The sequence below is a fragment of the Sinocyclocheilus rhinocerous genome, unplaced genomic scaffold (genome assembly GCF_001515625.1).
Source record: "Sinocyclocheilus rhinocerous isolate Xijiao unplaced genomic scaffold, SAMN03320098_v1.1 scaffold222, whole genome shotgun sequence".
Lineage (NCBI taxonomy): Eukaryota > Metazoa > Chordata > Actinopteri > Cypriniformes > Cyprinidae > Sinocyclocheilus > Sinocyclocheilus rhinocerous.
This window is the reverse complement of record NW_015625652.1, coordinates 447,399-462,791: the sequence shown is the minus strand read 5'-3', so window position 1 is coordinate 462,791 and position 15,393 is coordinate 447,399. Positions and strand designations below refer to the sequence as shown.

Below are 15,393 nucleotides of genomic sequence, written 5' to 3'. Positions count from 1 at the left end.
TGGACAAAAAAAAAAAAAAAAAAAAAAACATACAACAGATGCCTTGTCATAGGGCTGAGAGCTCCTGTTAAAGTGCACTTAACATTTCGAGTCAATTTGGAGGACGGCCTCCACGCCTGTGGTATCTGTACGAACATCTTTGACCCCCCTCTTCATCCCCCATACGAGGACCAAATTAAATTTCAAGGAGGAAGTGGCGCTGCACTGCCTTGGCCAGGCTCTTAGCTCCCTTACGGATCAGCGCAGAGAAACACATGTCATTTGGAGGAAAAGGAGGAGGGCTGCCGGATGGTTTAATTAGCCGAAACAATTAAAGGGACAAGGGGGGCCTGTGGCACTTGTGATGTCGGAGCTAAAAACGGCAGCAGGCTTTGGCGGCGTGTGATCCCAGTTGGCGCAGCCTTCGGTCTCTCCTCCCTTTGTAGTTGTCTGACTTCATGGCAAACCACAACACTTCATGCTGTGTTCCTGATTACTCGCTCTCCCAGGGAGGCTCCGATGGCCAGACCGCTCACATGAGTCACGATGCCATATCTGGGCTTTGAACAGAAAAAAAAAAAAAAGCATCATCTAACCGAGCCCGACAGCTACGACCAAAGCCATGATACAGCTTAATCGGTTGCTAAATGACTTCGCGAGGAAGAGGGCAAACAGGAAGTAGTAGTTTAATTTGAGTGCGTCACATTCCCCTTGCGGAGCTGAGGATTTGGGATAAGGCTGCAACTAAAAAATTACTTCGATAATGGATTAAGGTGTTGATTGTGCAGTTGACCCAAGTTTGAGTCCGGCCTGCGTCATGTCTTGCTCCCATTTCACCTCTCTCCCTCTCAGCGTACTTTTCTGTTGGAGCAGTTTAAATAAGGAACATCAGAAAGTAAGTGTCAACTAGGGTAGGAAAAAAAGTTCCAAAAAGGTAGGAACGAAGCAAAGGAAGGAACGGTGGTGCAGTTCCAGTTTCATGATGCATCTGGAGGGAGGAGGGGAATTAGAGGTAAATCAAGTGAAACTCTGAATCCACTCTGCGCTGGCCGGGATAATGTTTCGGCGGCATTAGCTTTCCTGTTTGCACCTACATCATAGGTCATCTTGTGACAATATTCTCTCTCGAACTGCCCTTGGACTTGGTTGGAGCGTATTATATGATAGCCGATAGGTATAATTTTCCTGCACTGAAAAAAGTTCGGTTTATGTTTTTGTTTTGGCCGTCTGCTCGACGGCATGGCTACATCGTGAACAATCTTCAGGCCGAGAGCACTGGATCATACCCTGTCCTGAACGACGGCCAAACAACTATGAAACGAACCTGAACGCCACAGGCTGATGTCAGCCTAATTGTCAACAAAACTTCAAGAATAACAAAAAGGAGAAGAACAGAAAACAAAAGGTCTTTTCACAGGGTCAAAAACAGACCATGATGCCGTTTTCCAACTAAAACAAGACAATCAATGCATTCACCCTCCAAGAACGCAATACTGTTGAAAAAAAAAACGCAGTGTATCTAATGCAGTAAATTACACTCAGATTCAGATTTATAGGGTCTGATTGCTCTTCGTGGCCACAGCTCTGCAAATAAAAGCAGATGGCAGAAGAGGTGAGAGAACAACACAAAAACGGAGCGAAACAAAGGCTGCCAGCATCGAAAGACCTCTGATCTGACGAGCCCAACCGCAAATTACAAGTACCTTTTTGGAGCGCTTTTAATGAAGCATAACAAATGTTTTTGTATAATGAGCACCTACGTCCAAAGGGCTGCTGTTAAGCCAGCCGATTGTCTCAAAGGCAGGTCAAACAGTCACACTAGGTTCACGGCCACAGGTCATTGGCCCTTAAAACAGCACAGTGGTCATGAACAGAAGGAAAAAGCCAAACCAAAATATGTTTTTCCAGCTAGCGACAGCATAATAAGCCACCTCAATCTGTCTTTTCACCCACTATGGTCAGGTACTAATGAGTAATTGTTGGTCTGGTCACCCTTAATCATCTGTGCTGGTGGAAACTGGTGGAAAACAACATCTTAGAGGCAGATTCCATTTTGTCTTTGAATAGTGTATAGGCATTAGGATACACAATAGAGCATCAGGGGAAAAGTGTGGCCTTAAAATAGATGGAATGTAGAATTATTTGATAGATCAAGTTTCCTACCTTACGCACCTGGTGTAAACCCACTTTAAAAAAAAAAAAAAAAAAAGCTAGCAGACCCTTGAAGGTTCTTTGCACTCAATGCATCAATGTTATATTATTTTTTAACAAGTTGTTTTATTTTCTTTTTCTAATATTTTCTTATAAATTTATAGAAGTTATTATATTTTTTTCCTTATATATAATGTTCTTATCATTGTATTAAAAACAACATTTCACTTTCTTTTTCTTTCTCTTATTTTCGTATTTATATTTTAATATTAATTTATTTATAACTTTAAATTACATATACTTATTATTACTAGATTATATAAACATGACAAAAAATTAATATAATCACTATTATTTTATATTTACAACTATTTTTACACACACATTGAAATATTAATAAATATAATTGTTTTTTTTTTAAACGTTAAAAAAATAAAAACAATTGTTTAAGGTGCTACAAGTGAATTTAGGGTTATAATGCAGAGTGTGATTAATGGATATTCATTTTTGATACTAATTATTTTGATTAATTAATTATTAATTAACTAATAACTAATTGACTAACTATTATTTGCAAAGGTAATCTAAATGTAAAAATTGGTGAAATGAGGGGAAAAAAAAGTTATCCAATGTTCTGTGCAAATATAGTCCTTCTGCCATGTTGTTTGATAACATTTTCATGTTTCTATGACCATGAAATTGAAATTTGGATTTGTAACTACAAACTATATTCACGCTATTGGCGTTTCATATGGAAACCTCTTCTTCCTCATGGAACAGTTAGACCTGAATACGAATGAATGTAAGAGGTGATTCATTAACTTATCTTTTCCCATTTGGAACTATTTGTTTTGAAAATGACTGAATAAAGATCGACAGACTTGTCCAGACTCGACACCATCGCTTAAAGAAGCTTAAAACACTGAAACCGTGAGTTAAGCAGCCCATTTGCCATTGTCAGCATTTGTCCAGAGCTGCCAGGCTCATTTTTGCACTGACCGTTGGGGTCGTGGGTCTGTGAGCGGCTGGCTGGTGAGCCCAGCATCAGCTATTTTGTTTGCGGACTGCGGTGGGCTTTCCAACCTGGACCAGTGCTCTCTTCCTACCTCATCCGTTTTTATTAGAGTCAAACCAAAGCAAAATCAAATCCCAGATGGAAAACGAGCAGCTGCAGAAGGTGCTTACTGTGGCTGGTAGAGGAAAAGCTCGATGATGTTGTCTCTCCCTTTGGGGTGGTTGAAGAACACGAAGAGAGACCAGTGGATCAGCCAAGTCCTTTGCTGGAGAGACTGGAGAGGAGAACTTACAGACTGAAGAGAAAAAACAAAAATGGGGTTGTTAAATATAATATTAAAAGAATAGTTTAACCCCAAATTAAGATTGCCATCATTTATTAAGCCTCATGTTGTTCCAAACCTATATGAGTTACTTTTTATGGAAAACAAGGAGATTTTAAACTGAATGTGCTTTATGAAATTACAAATAATTGGGAATTGAGATTTTGAGTTTCTAAACGCGCCATTAAAGTACCATAAAACAGTCCAAATGGCTCATGTGCTGTTTTGAATTTGTATGATAGCTTTAGGCAAAAAATAAAATAATAAAATGTAATTAAATTAAAGTCTCTTATGCTCACCAAGGCTGCTTTTATTTTTTTTAAATGTAGTAAAAATAGTAATATTGTGAACTATTGTTGCAATTTAATATAACTTGTTTTCTATTTTAATATAGTCAAATGTAATTTATTCCTTAAATGGCAAAGCAGCCATTAATCCAGTAGTGCTGCTTCATATTTTTGTGTAAACTGGGATACATTTTTTTTCTCAGGATTCTTTAATGAATGGACAGTTTAAAAGAACAGCATTTATTAGCAATATAAATCTTTTGTAACATTATAAATGCCACTACTATAACTTTTAATAGTATCCTTGTGGAATAAAAGTATTAATTTCCACAAACAAAAAAATCATATGGAATATCATAATAGCAAGTAAATAATAATAAAATATTGTATTTCGGGTGAACTCTCCCTTTAAAACGTGACTTCTCTTGATCGTGACTTGATCATAAGATGAACTTCTGAATCCAAAAAAACCAACACTTGGCTTCCGCTGCCTTCCAGACTCGGTACAAATCAAAGTTCAGAATAGAAATTTACAATGTCCAAAGACTTTAATTTTATACTTCTCCACAGGCCAAACCCTTCTTTCCCAGCTCAGTTCCTCCAATTAAAAATCAAGCTGCACCGACATAACACAGCAATTAAGGTTTTGCTTGACTTGTGAGTTGCGGTGAGAAGGAATCGAGGAGATGGAGGAGAGGAGGGGAGGAACAGCAACAGCGGCGGTGCTGTGCTGAAACGCAAGGCGGTCAATATTATGGCCCTATGTAAGGGAATCTGAGTGTGGTATTGAATTCTGAGTGGCGGGGCATTACATTGTTATCGATAGTCTCCCTCAGGCGGGTGAGGTCCTCCATGGCACCTTCCCAGTTCTGCATCAGGATCTCAGAGGCCAGCTTGCCCCACAAAGAGTTCAGCGCGTTTCTGTCTGTGGCGGGGACCTGCACAAACACAGACAAACAGAGAAAAACACATTGCCCCACTGTAAACAAAGGCAGACAATCAATCAACTTGCTCACTATAATACACTGATTACCTTCTGAATACTGTATTTCTGACATCTACCATTTCCCACAGCTAAAAGTTAAGCTTTCTTGGCAACGCTGCTCGCTGGAGTAACTTATTTATTTATTTACAGCGGATAAACAAATTAAATTATGTAATCTTCGGGAATTGGTCTCGCAAGGGAAAAAGAAATGGATCCTGAAAGACTATTTAGCTTTTTATGAAACTTCATTTGCTGTATTTTTGAGATCGTTATTGCTGTGTCTTTCTGCATTTCACTTTAGTAGGCACATCTAAATCACCTCAATAAATAAATTAATCAATTAATTAATTTTCTATTTTGTAATGTCAAGAATGAACTAAAACTACCATACATTTTACTCTGATGATTTATAATGATTAATGTCAAATTTCTAGTCAAAGAATCTGTATGTTTTATAACACAAACACAAATATTAATTTAAAAAAATATATGTTTTTAAGGTTGTTAGGTCAAAGAGGTCCTCAGACAAGAGCTAAAGGTTAAAGGCCAACATGTCAGTGATATTGCTGGGAAATAATTACGCAAGTTAAACAAGTGCTCTTTAACTAGCCTGGGGTCAAGTGCTATCTCGAGGGTAAGAAGGGTCATGTCAAGAGGCTTCAAATCACTGGAACATGAACAGGAACATGTCTTTTCGAAATACAGAAGCAGACATGAATTCAAGTCTAACAATATGTGTTATATATACAGAGTCATTCTTTCGGATATCTGGAATGGAGCACCAATATGCAAAAATGGGGAAGAAAAGCTCTCCAAAGTTAACGTGAACTTGCGGTGACCTTAGTGCATTGCCTTCGGTGAGGGTCTTTAATGATGTGTGCTGCAGCTACCGTTGCTGCCGCTGTTACTGGCCCTAACACATGTCTGCAAGCTTTGATCAGCCCCGAGATGTGGACAGGACCGGAGTGGCGGGACGCTAATCAAAATGTCTGCTCGTGGAGGAGTGAGAGAATGAGGTCCAGACATTAGGTAAAGAAACTCAACCAATCAAATCAAAGAACAAACTAAACAAAAACTGGATGAGGATGGATTGTTCTGTGTTTACGAACTAAATGAGAAGCATTTGAGAAGGACAAATAATTAAAAGCATTTAATTGTTCACGAGGCTACATAGGGCTACATAGTTTCTACGGTCCTATGTCACTTCTACCTTGACTAAAACCCTTTGACAGCAGAAGCCAATAACATAAGTCTTGTTAAGCAGAAACAGGCCCTTGAAAATAATGTTTAGATAACTTGATTAACTAGTAATTGTGATAATCTCCTGAACATTTAGCGCAAAAGAAAAACATCCTGCGGAATCGAGTTATGAAACCCTTGAAAGATACTCGCTCAGCTTCTTGTATGGAAATATGAACAAGATTTGGTTCATCTCTGCAGAGACAATCAGCTTCAAAGGAACGTAAGCTGTTTTAAATTATGACTAAAAAAGACAAAAACAAACAAAGTGAGGAGGTGATGTGTTGCAGATTAGCGAGCTGCTGAAGTATCTAAGCGTGTTTATGAATAAAAGGGGGATGAGCTGTAGCCAGAGGCTTATGGGAAGTGGAGTGATTATGAACTACGACAGACGTAGCGGCACAAAGACAACCAGGAAGTCAGCCATGCATACACTGAAATCTGACTGAACGAACATAGCGCTCCTCGTGTACATTAATCATTAAATATGGACGAGGAGAAACACTGGATATTATGTGACAAATCTCTCAAGTTCCACAAGGAAAACCATAAATAGGATGCTATCTGCAAAGCATCATGGAAATCTGAACAATACAAGAGTATACAATAACAAAAACTATATAAAACACAATATGTTTGTATTTGCAGTGCAGCAAAAAGCTAGCACATTACAACAATACTAATTATTAAGCACTACTATTGTCATCATTATTATTATTAAATAAATTAATAAATAACGTTAAAAATATGGTATTCAATAATGGTATTCAATAAAGTATCAAAATACATACGATACAATTTGTATTTGTAATGCATATAATAGTATAATTAGTATAAAATAGTATATAATAATAATAGTTATTATATAATAAAAAAAATAATACCAACATAAATAAATAAATGGCTCAGTAAATTTATGGCGGGTTAAATATACCCTTTTGTGATATTTGCATAGTGTGACACAGTAGTATGGAACCGTTTAAAAAAAAAAGCTGCATACAGTACAGACGCAACCACAGCTCCACTTGCAACACTGGAGCACTTTGATCAAAATTCCCAAGTTGGATGCGTCTAAATAACAGTCAAAGGCCAAAAACTCTCAGAGATCAGCTCGGAGGGACAACCGGGGAAAAAGCTATCCTCTCTGCCAATATAAAGGTCAACATTTCATTTCTAAAAGCGTTTGTTTTTTTCCTTTTTTTTCCTGGAAGTCCCTGCCTGCTACATTTGGCGATGCTCCATGTCATTATGGCAGTTTTCTGCACACTGACTGGCTTTCAGCAGCGGCCATGCAAGAATAGTTTCAATACCTGGGTTTTTCCACAAGTTACCTTGAGTTTCCACTGCCTCCTGAAATGGGCACATTTTCACTGACTGACCAGCAACAATAAATTTACTGTGCTGGGGACCCGACGGGACACTCAATCTTTATTCTCAACATCCAATCCCTGCATTAACAGATGATATGAATAAGTTGTGCTTTTCGCACCGGGCCCTCACTGTAACAGGACCTCAGGTCTGGATTTTGCAAGCCTGGCTTCCTTCGTTTAATGGCTGTGTTTCCCACGCTAGAGGAGTTCTAGAGCCTGACATCTCCCATGCTAGGAGCCGTCTGAGGAGATGGGAGGTCCGGCTTGAGCGGGGTGGACAAAAAGTAAAAAGAAAAGAAGAATGGGGCAGGTATTTGGTGAGAAAACTCAACTAAATCTACTTTAACATCATGGCTATTCCAAACGCCTTTCCAATGTTGATGAAAATTGAAGGTATTGAGTTACAATATCTGGAAATTTAAATGAGAAGATATCAGTTTGCTTCAAAACATAGACAGGGAGAGAATTTCTGGAAGCTATTTTGGTTTATTTAGATTAAGCAGGGACGGCGTAAACAAGGTTGGTTGCTGTGAACGCTCTAATCTACTCAAAATGCATGATGTGTTTCACAACGTCAATGATGTGGTTTTCCTATGATGAGAAGCCTCCATTGTTTTTTTTTATCATTTCCTGAAAAAAAGCCTTCAGCAAGGATGCATTAAATTGATCAAATTTGACAGTAAATACATTTATAATGTTACATTAATTAATACTGTTCTTTAGCATTTTCTATTCATCAAATAATCCTGAAAAAATGATCACCACTTCCACTAAAATATTAAAGCTGCAGTCCGGAAAATTGATTAATGGTATAGTCGCTTATTATATCAATTTTGTAAATTTTGAACACAAAAAGTTACAGACTGCAGCTTTAAGTAGCTGTTTTGAACACTGATATAATTAAAGTTTCTTACACCAAATTAGCATATTAGGGGCCGTTTACACAACAACGTTTTCAGCCAAAAACGGGAAACTTATGCGTTTTGTCTGTTCGTTTACATGACAACGGCGTTTTGGGGACTGAAAACGCATATTTTTGAAAACGGGTTTCAAAGTGCAAGTTTTTGAAAATGCCACCATTATCATTTCCATGTAAACACCCAAAACAGGAATCTTTGAAAACGGTGATGTTATGCACGTGCGTAGTACGTGTTAGGTTTGTATTAGCCAATTGCTAATAAATTCTCAGATTTTACTCGCCAGTGTGTGAGTTGGAGGTTGGAGTTGGAGTTGGAGTTAATTTATACTTAAAGTATAAATTAAGCAGATTTTACTCGCCAGTGTGTGAGTTGGAGGTTGGAGTTGGAGTTGGAGTTGGAGTTGGAGTTGGATTGAGTGTCCCGTCGGGTCCCCAGCACAGTAAATTTATTGTTGCTGGTCAGTCAGTGAACAGCAAAGTGTGGATTTACTTCACCAATATTACAATCAACAGCGGAGACGCATCATATACATCATAAAATTGTCACTTCCCTACAGGTACTGTTTACTAACAAGGTGACAGCGCCAACTACTGGCCTGGCATATGTAATACAGCGTTTTTGGCTGTTTTTGCGGATGTGTGTAAACGTGAATCGTTTTGAAAACATTGTCATGTATACGTGAAACTTTTTTAAAACGCAAGGGTAAAACATTTCCGTTTTTGGCTAGACCGTTGTTGTGTAAATGTAGCCTTAGAATGATTTCTGAAGGATCATGTGACACTGAAGACTGGAGGAATGGCTGATGAAAATTCAGCTTTGCATCACAGAAATATATTACATTAAAAAATATATTCAAATAGAAAATCTGTTTTAAATTGTAATAACTTCTCAATATTACTGTATTTTTGATTAAATAAATGCAGCCTTGGTGAGCAGAGACTTCTTTCAAAAAAAAATTCTATAACTTTTGAACTGTAGTGTGAAAATTGCCACAGTGTCTTTGAGAAAGTCAAGTGCCACACAATGAAAGTCAATGGGGTCTAGTCTTGTTTTAAGTCCCACTGACTTCCATTGTATAGACACTCTTCAAAATATTTTCTGTGTTCTGCAGAAAAAAGGAAGTCATATGGGTTTGGAACCACATGAGGGTGAGTAAATGAAGACAGAATACTCAAGTATCCCTTTAAGCATCTATACTAATGAATATGCAAAAAAGGGTGACAAAAACTGAAGGGTGTAATTCAAGGCTTGTCGGCCGTTCCTTCCCTCGGCTCCCACGAAAACCACAGGGACATAACAAACAAACAAACAGCGTGATTGACGCTGCAAATCATTCGCAAATGGGAAACATGTTGCAAATCTAAACAACACAGACTTCCTCACACCTCTGAAATGCTAAAACCAAGATTATTCCAAATTAAATAAAGGGTTTCTTTTCGGTCACTTTTTGCCACAGCGACTCACTGTCGCTTGGCAAACGTCTAGCCTTTTTTTAAACAACAATGTAGGCCGAGTGAATCATACGTGAGAGCAGGTCTGCAGAAACAGGAGTGCATTCCATGTGAGAAGGCAGGCTATGTGGTTACGTGAGAAACACTCGCCGGCAAGGGAGTCCGATAACTTAGCCAGGCATGGAGCCTCTCGCAACACTCTTGGCCCAGGGCAGCGTTGACAATGGGCACCTCTCTTTAAGACACTGGACTACCTCCACACACTCTGGCCAGAGAGAAAAGAGCGGGTCAATTTGTTCGTTCCCAGCCGTCATTTGCCCCCCGCCCCACTAGCTAGACAGCACTGTGCTGGGTCCTGAGCGTCCGGCCGCTTTTCCCCATAAGTTCATCTTTCACTCATTTCTACAGGCAGTGGGAGAGAAGCCACAAACACCAGAGCCCCAGCAATGAGCCCTTTGTTTATAGAGGAAATAAGAAGTACGCACGTGTAACATGGATACTGCCAGTACTCTCAGTGAACTGCAATTATCTTCCCCCACAAACCTACTTTGGTATTATCTGATTCCAAAAGTATTCCACTAGTGAAAATTATTTAATCCAAGTCCTCGGTGCATCACCGCCTGGATCTTTATCCAGACAACAACATTGAAAAAAGGTAAAGGGGTCGTCATCCTGATACAGGGAACTTAGAGGAAGATGAAGGTGATTGTGAGCGCTCTAAGCTAGTTTTACACCGCAAGACAAAACAACCAACTCCTCTATGCTCAAATCAGAGTTTTTTTTTGTTTTGGTAAGGTTGTTCACTTAGCCTTTTAAATGTTGTACATATCAGACAAGGAGATCGTCAGGCGACAACTAACCAGCATGTGGAAAAAACCTATCCTGGGATGTTTAACACTGAAAAAATTTAATTTTTCATCCATGTTAAATGTCAACAATTCATCAGTCAACAATTAATGAAACAAAAATGAGGAAAAATGAATAAGAAAAAGAGTTTATAGTGCTCACATGCCATTCTTTCAAAATCCCCCCAAAAATACATAAAGCATAAAATCTTCCTAATATACATAAATATATAATAAATACATACAAAAAAAATTTATAATAATATATGGATACATAATACATTCATGTATATTTATTAATTTAAATAAATGATACATTATTTTTGTTGTAGCTGTTAATAATAAAAAATGCATGCAGGTATATTGTATTGTAAATATTTCTATATAACTTTTCTGCCATCTGATAATTGTAACATAACAAACCTCTGTGCCACTGGCCATTTTTGCTGGTTAATTAAAATGCATTTATAACAAATGTCGTGTGAGATTAACGGGAAAAAAAATGCAACCTGAATACCTGAAATCACACACACACACACACACACACACACAAAAAGAAACTCAAAATTTAAATGCTTCATCCATGTTAAATGTCAACAATTCAGTCAACAATTAATGAAACAAAAATAAAGAAAAATGGAAAAAAAAAAAAAACATTTAAAGTGCTCATTTGAAAAGCCTTTTTCCCCTAAAATCTTCCTAATTTACATACAGAAATACATAATAAATGCATGCAAAATAAATAATAAATATGTATGGATATATTATAATATATCATGTACATTTATTATTATAAATAAATAATTAATTAATCTGTTGTTAATAATAATAATAGTAAAAGCATGCAGGTATATTTGGCTGTGTATAACTTTTCTGTCATCTGATCATTTTAACATAACCTCTGTGTCACTGGCCATCTTTGCTGGTTAATTGAGGCACAATTATAACAAATGTCAAGTGAGATTAATGAAAAAAAAAATGCAATTTGAATACCTGAAATCACAAAAACAAAAAAAACAAAAAATACTGATACACCCGATTTATTCCTAGATCAGAACAAAATTATCTAATTTATAAGATATTTTTGATTTTCTAATTATAACTGAAAGACTAGAAAATGACAACAAAAAAAGAAAAACTGATTTGGGCTGCTTTCAACTGCATTGTGAATGTGGCCTTAATATCCTGTTATCCAATAAGATATTGGCTCAATAAAATACTCTGACTGTTGGAAGAACACAAATTCTAGTCATCTTCTGTTGAAAAGCCTGCTTTTGGTGCATTGGGATTATATGGAGCAAGCTGTGTAACCTTTAACCCTTGAAAAAACTGGGGAATCCTGTCAAACCAAGAGTGAGTGACCCCACTAATCATCTATGGGGAGCAGCACTGCCCATAAACCCATAAGCTTATGAAGTCCGCCACTAAACACAGCCCTGAAACAACTCTTAACCAAGTCCTTGAAGAGGTTCTTTTCAGCACTCAAAACTTGCAAGGAATTTAACAAGCCATGGGATGGCACTTTTGAGAAGTAATTACAGATCAGGAGCTTTTAGTTCTTCGGATTGCCTCAAGTGCAAAAAACGCTGCCTGTTTTGCTATAACAGATGGATAACATGGATAAATGACACTATTTCATAATAAAAGGATTTGGATTCTAATTTGAGAAAATCTACCTGCGAGCGAGTCATGTCCACTTTTCATCTGCGTCATTTTGAAAAACACAATGTTAAGTGCATGCGTAATGCTCGTAACTCATGGGATTTGGCAGAATCGCGTACTAAAAAGCAGAACCATATTAAGCAGAGACAATAATTCAAACTCTCAATAGGGTGACCGTTTGGCTTAATTAACACTCACAGGGGAACTCTCCATCAAAATAAAACTGTTTGTCCATTAGACAAGAACTTATTAAACAAGAATGCATTTAATGGCTTTAATTTGCGAAGGAGAAAATGAAAGGGTGTCATAATAAAGTCGTCCCAGAGGAGAATGCTAGAAAACACAACTCTGTCATCTGTTAAAGACAGGGGCATGGTAAGACACATACCAGGACTCTGAAGAAATAGAGGTACTCCGCTGCACCCGAGTAGTTCCCACACTCGTACTGGAACTTGGCGTATCGGTACAGGGTGTCCAAATACTCCTGGCGGAACTGCAAGGAAAGACAGAAGTTAAAATGCAAAAACATATGTAGATTATTAGACATTAACAGTATACACTCCGTGTGTGATTAAATAAACAAAATACATATTTATATGCTATTGAAGCGTGATGATAATGAAATTTCTAACATTTACTTGCTTACACAAGTTAGCTATTAGTCAATTAAAATGATATTTTAACATTTCTGAAAATAAAAAGAGTTTAAAATATAAATCAATCTTATAGATTAATCCTAGGAAGGTTATTATAAATATAATATTAAATAATTTATAGTATAAATATTATATAAAATGTATTTAAAATAAAAAAAAATCATATTTATCAGTTATACATATGCAAAAAACTATATTTTAATAATAATAATAATATCATAGTGACAAAATTTTTTGACTTATTTATAAATGGCATGAACACTGGCCTCAATTAATTCTTAGTGAATAAATAAATAAATAAATATATATATATACACACACATACATATGCACACATATAATATTTCATAGTTTAAAAAAAAAAAATTATTATAAATTAGGGCTGTCAGTCCATTATGTTTCGATTTAATTAATCACAAAATAAATTTGACTGTGAAAATACCCACAAAAATTTTTTTTAAGCTATTTTTGTGTTAAATGAGAAAGTATCAAGTAGACATTACAAATTGTAGCTTTAGAAAGAAATATTTTAATTATTTGATTCGACATAAAATGTATTACACATTTACAACGGCCTAACAAACTATGGAACACAAAAGAAGATACTATGAGAAACATCTCAGTATTTTTTGTTCATACAATGAAAGTCATTAACCAAAACAGCTTTGTCACCAACAATCTTCAAAATACCCTCTTTTATGCTCCACAAAAGAAAGGTTTGAAACGACATGAGGGTGAGTAAATGACAATTTAAATTTTTTTGGGTGAACTATTCCTTTAATATTTTTTTATTTATTTTTTGTTAATGAAATGATACTCTAAATAAGAAACTAAATCTGCCAGCAGGTGGCGGTAAATGTCTTGAGTCATTCATTCAAAGGCTGATTCATTCAGGAATGAAGTAAATGGCTCTCTTTATCTGTGCGTTCCACACGGGATATATCGCCCTACGAAGGGCACTTCGGAGTGAAAACAATCATGGCCGCCATATTGAAGGGTCGTTCCAAACCAAAGTGCTCAAAACTGGCCACTTCAAAGGGCCCTTCAGAATGAAGGATTTCGAAGGGTACAACTGATGGACACTTCGGGCTCCCATGATTCTTTGCGCAGATTCTTTGCATGATGACGGCGCCTCCATGTGGGCACGTGATGATGACGCAGAAGGACACTTCAAGAAACAGTTGTTAGGTCCCCTACACACTTCAACCCTTCGAAGCACTCACTCCGAAGGGTAAACCCTTTGAATGGACTAGGGCAGCGGTTCCCAAAAAACCACTAGCCACAGTGGCTGGTGAGCAAAAGAGTTAATGTCAAGCCCTGTATACAGTGAATACTTGTATTTATACTTGTATTGCAGTAAAAAAATGTGGTGTTTAACCAGAGTACGGTGGTGGGGGTGCTTGACGTGTCAAACACTAGAAAGGGGTGCACACTGCAAAAAGTTTGGGAACCACTGGACTAGGGCATAGGGATGAGTCCTTCCGAATGGAACGCAGGGTTTGAATGGGGCTTTGAATCATTGGTTCACCCGATTCGCTCAAAACGTGGATTCATTCAGAAACTAAACACCGCTGTGTTGCTCGGAGATGCGCAACAATTCAGCTATGACTTTAACCACATCAAAACCACATAATATTGTGTTTAAAATATAACGCAATATCAACTTCTTATTTACTGAACTGTTGTATAAAATCACATTTGCACTCGTGGTATTCGGACATAAACAGCACTCGTCTGATATTGCTCTCGCTGCTCGTGTAATATCGTATGATATAAATATGAGACAAAAACAAATACAGGGGCATTTTTTACACCAATATCTTGAATTTTAGGGCATAACTGCATTTATGGAGTTGTTGCCCTGCATCATATTTGTCAACAGTCAACTGTATGAAATGCAAGATGACGTACAGGTCTGGGGGCGAGGCCAGTGCGTTAACTGCGTTAAAATATTTTAATTGTGTTATTTTTTTCATAACTAATTAATTAAATTAACGCGTTAAACTGAATTTTAAATGTATAATACATATTTAAATTCATATTTATCAATGGCATTATCACTGGCCTCATTCATTCGTAGTGAATTCCTCCCTTTGAATAAATCTTTAAATTATTATTCGCTGTAAATCTTCCCCTCAAATATAGCTTTCAAATCCAGTATGTCGAAGCGCATCTTATGCACAACATGTCTATTCCTTTAAAAATCAAATAAGCTATTATTTTAAACAATAAAAATGTTTTGATTGGCTGTGATTTTGGTGATTGGTGCATTATTTTACCTAAAAATTATCTGTACACCATCACTGAACACAGGGCTCCAGACTAACATTTGAGAGCAGTGACACCAGCGCCACTAAGTTCTACAGATGGTGGCGCCAGGAGCAGATTTGGTAACGCTGGGGGTGGTGTGCGGGATTAATTAAAATATAGATCATTTAATCATAAAATTACTATTGTTTTGCATTAATAAGTGCAGTTACTAATAATATTACATGTTCATTTCTTGTTTAT

General features: G+C 37.0%; 1 protein-coding gene across 2 annotated transcripts in view; it reads right to left on the bottom strand.

Annotated features, from left to right (window-relative positions):
- Positions 1-15,393, bottom strand: part of LOC107705216 (eukaryotic translation initiation factor 3 subunit E-A-like) — a 53,682-nt gene that overhangs the window by 28,980 nt on the left and 9,309 nt on the right. For both annotated transcript variants that reach the window (XM_016508415.1, XM_016508422.1), the window contains exons 5-7: positions 12,615-12,719; positions 4,567-4,692; positions 3,316-3,440 (exon numbers count right to left, since the gene is read on the bottom strand). In XM_016508415.1, coding sequence (XP_016363901.1) covers positions 3,316-3,440; positions 4,567-4,692; positions 12,615-12,719 — 356 coding nt within the window. The remainder of the gene's footprint in view (positions 1-3,315; positions 3,441-4,566; positions 4,693-12,614; positions 12,720-15,393) is intronic.